Source organism: Nanorana parkeri, unplaced genomic scaffold (assembly GCF_000935625.1).
Source record: "Nanorana parkeri isolate BGI_ZX_2015 unplaced genomic scaffold, ASM93562v1 scaffold658, whole genome shotgun sequence".
Taxonomy (NCBI): Eukaryota; Metazoa; Chordata; class Amphibia; order Anura; family Dicroglossidae; genus Nanorana; species Nanorana parkeri.
Genome location: NW_017306926.1, coordinates 244,266 through 245,646, shown reverse-complemented (window position 1 = coordinate 245,646; position 1,381 = coordinate 244,266). Strand labels below are relative to the sequence as shown.

Sequence of the window (1,381 nt, the reverse complement as noted above, 5' to 3'; positions counted from 1 at the left end):
CAGGGGGGGTCATCGAAGATTTGTATTGAATAAACCAAATAAAATGACAGCTGATTGGAAAAAACAGACGCAGTGCATGCTGGGAGGGGGTGGGAGGCAGGATGTGTCCCCTATCCCAGGTCTTCACATAACCGTCCGTATGTGTCTGTAGTTGTATTTATTTTGGCGCGTGCCTGGTTTCTATGACGCGCTGTGTACCTGTGATTGACGCTCCGGTAAACACATCAGCGTGGCTGCGATGAAACAAAGTCTGTGTGTGTACAGGCGGAGCGCTCGCTGCCTCTGCACACTCCTCGGCAATCATCATTATCGTCAATCATCATTATCGTCATTCTGCCTTGTTCGGGGAGACGTCGGCTTACACTGATGAGTATCAATTACACGGCACAGTCCTGATTTTCCGGTTCCACTCGTGTCAGGCTGGCGGCGTTCAGAGAGACAAAGCTGCGAATACAGAGAGGGAAAGGGGATTTGTAGTCTTTTTATCAAAAATGACACACGAGAGAGTCCATTCCATGAATTCCCAAAATAAGGGACCAGATACATCCTAAATATAGAGCCATTTATCCAACTGTCCATCCAGAGCCGCCATTTATAGACCGGATACATCCTAAATATAGAGCTATTTATCCAACTGTCCATCCAGAGCCGCCATTTATAGACCGGATACATACTCCCTAGCCCTGGGAAGAGTCTGCAGATTTCGGGTTCTCTGTGACGATATTTTACAGACACTCCATTAAAGTGAATGGTTTCTGAGAAATCCATATCAGTCTGGCTGCAGGTTCAGCGGACGCAGGATCCGGAGATATATCTGCGTCCCGATTGGTGGTTTATAGACCCGCTCCTCTCCTCTATTAAACTTTTATCTCTTATCTTTCAGCCGCCGTTGATTGCTCCGTTCCGAAGAGTTTGACCAAAAGCGTTAAATGTAAGTACGTTTTCCCCTCCGTCTATATAACGCATGTCATTTAAAGTGAAACTGTCATCCACCACTGGCGCCTTTCATTGGCTGAACCCTGAATGCGGTGCTGGTTCTTCCGGGGCTTCTGGTGTGAGGCCTGAGGCGGGGCTAAAATACCTCGCCGACATTACAAAACGCGTCAGTGTCTACATTCCCCCTCACCGTCTTCTACAGCAAAGAGAGTTTCCTCGATCTACAATCATACTTGAGATACTCCCACGTACACAGACTCAGCGATGGCACTTTACGGGCTCCTAATGGAGCTGCAACTTAATTACCATTGATTTGGTAAATTCCTGGTTTCCCGTCTCGGGGGAGGTGTAAGTTCCTGTGTTTTCTTAGCTAAAAAGCTTTTTTTGTCATCCTGCAGCATCAGCAACATTGCATGACCCCTGCGGCCCCGCCCAACCCCCCTCC

General features: G+C 48.0%; 1 protein-coding gene across 1 annotated transcript in view; it reads left to right on the top strand.

The window, feature by feature from the left end:
* The window catches only part of SPATA7 (spermatogenesis associated 7), a 34,553-nt gene that overhangs the window by 11,569 nt on the left and 21,603 nt on the right, over window positions 1–1,381 (top strand). Inside the window, exon 6 of the mRNA XM_018563350.1 lies at window positions 884–931. Coding sequence (XP_018418852.1) covers window positions 884–931 — 48 coding nt within the window. The remainder of the gene's footprint in view (window positions 1–883; window positions 932–1,381) is intronic.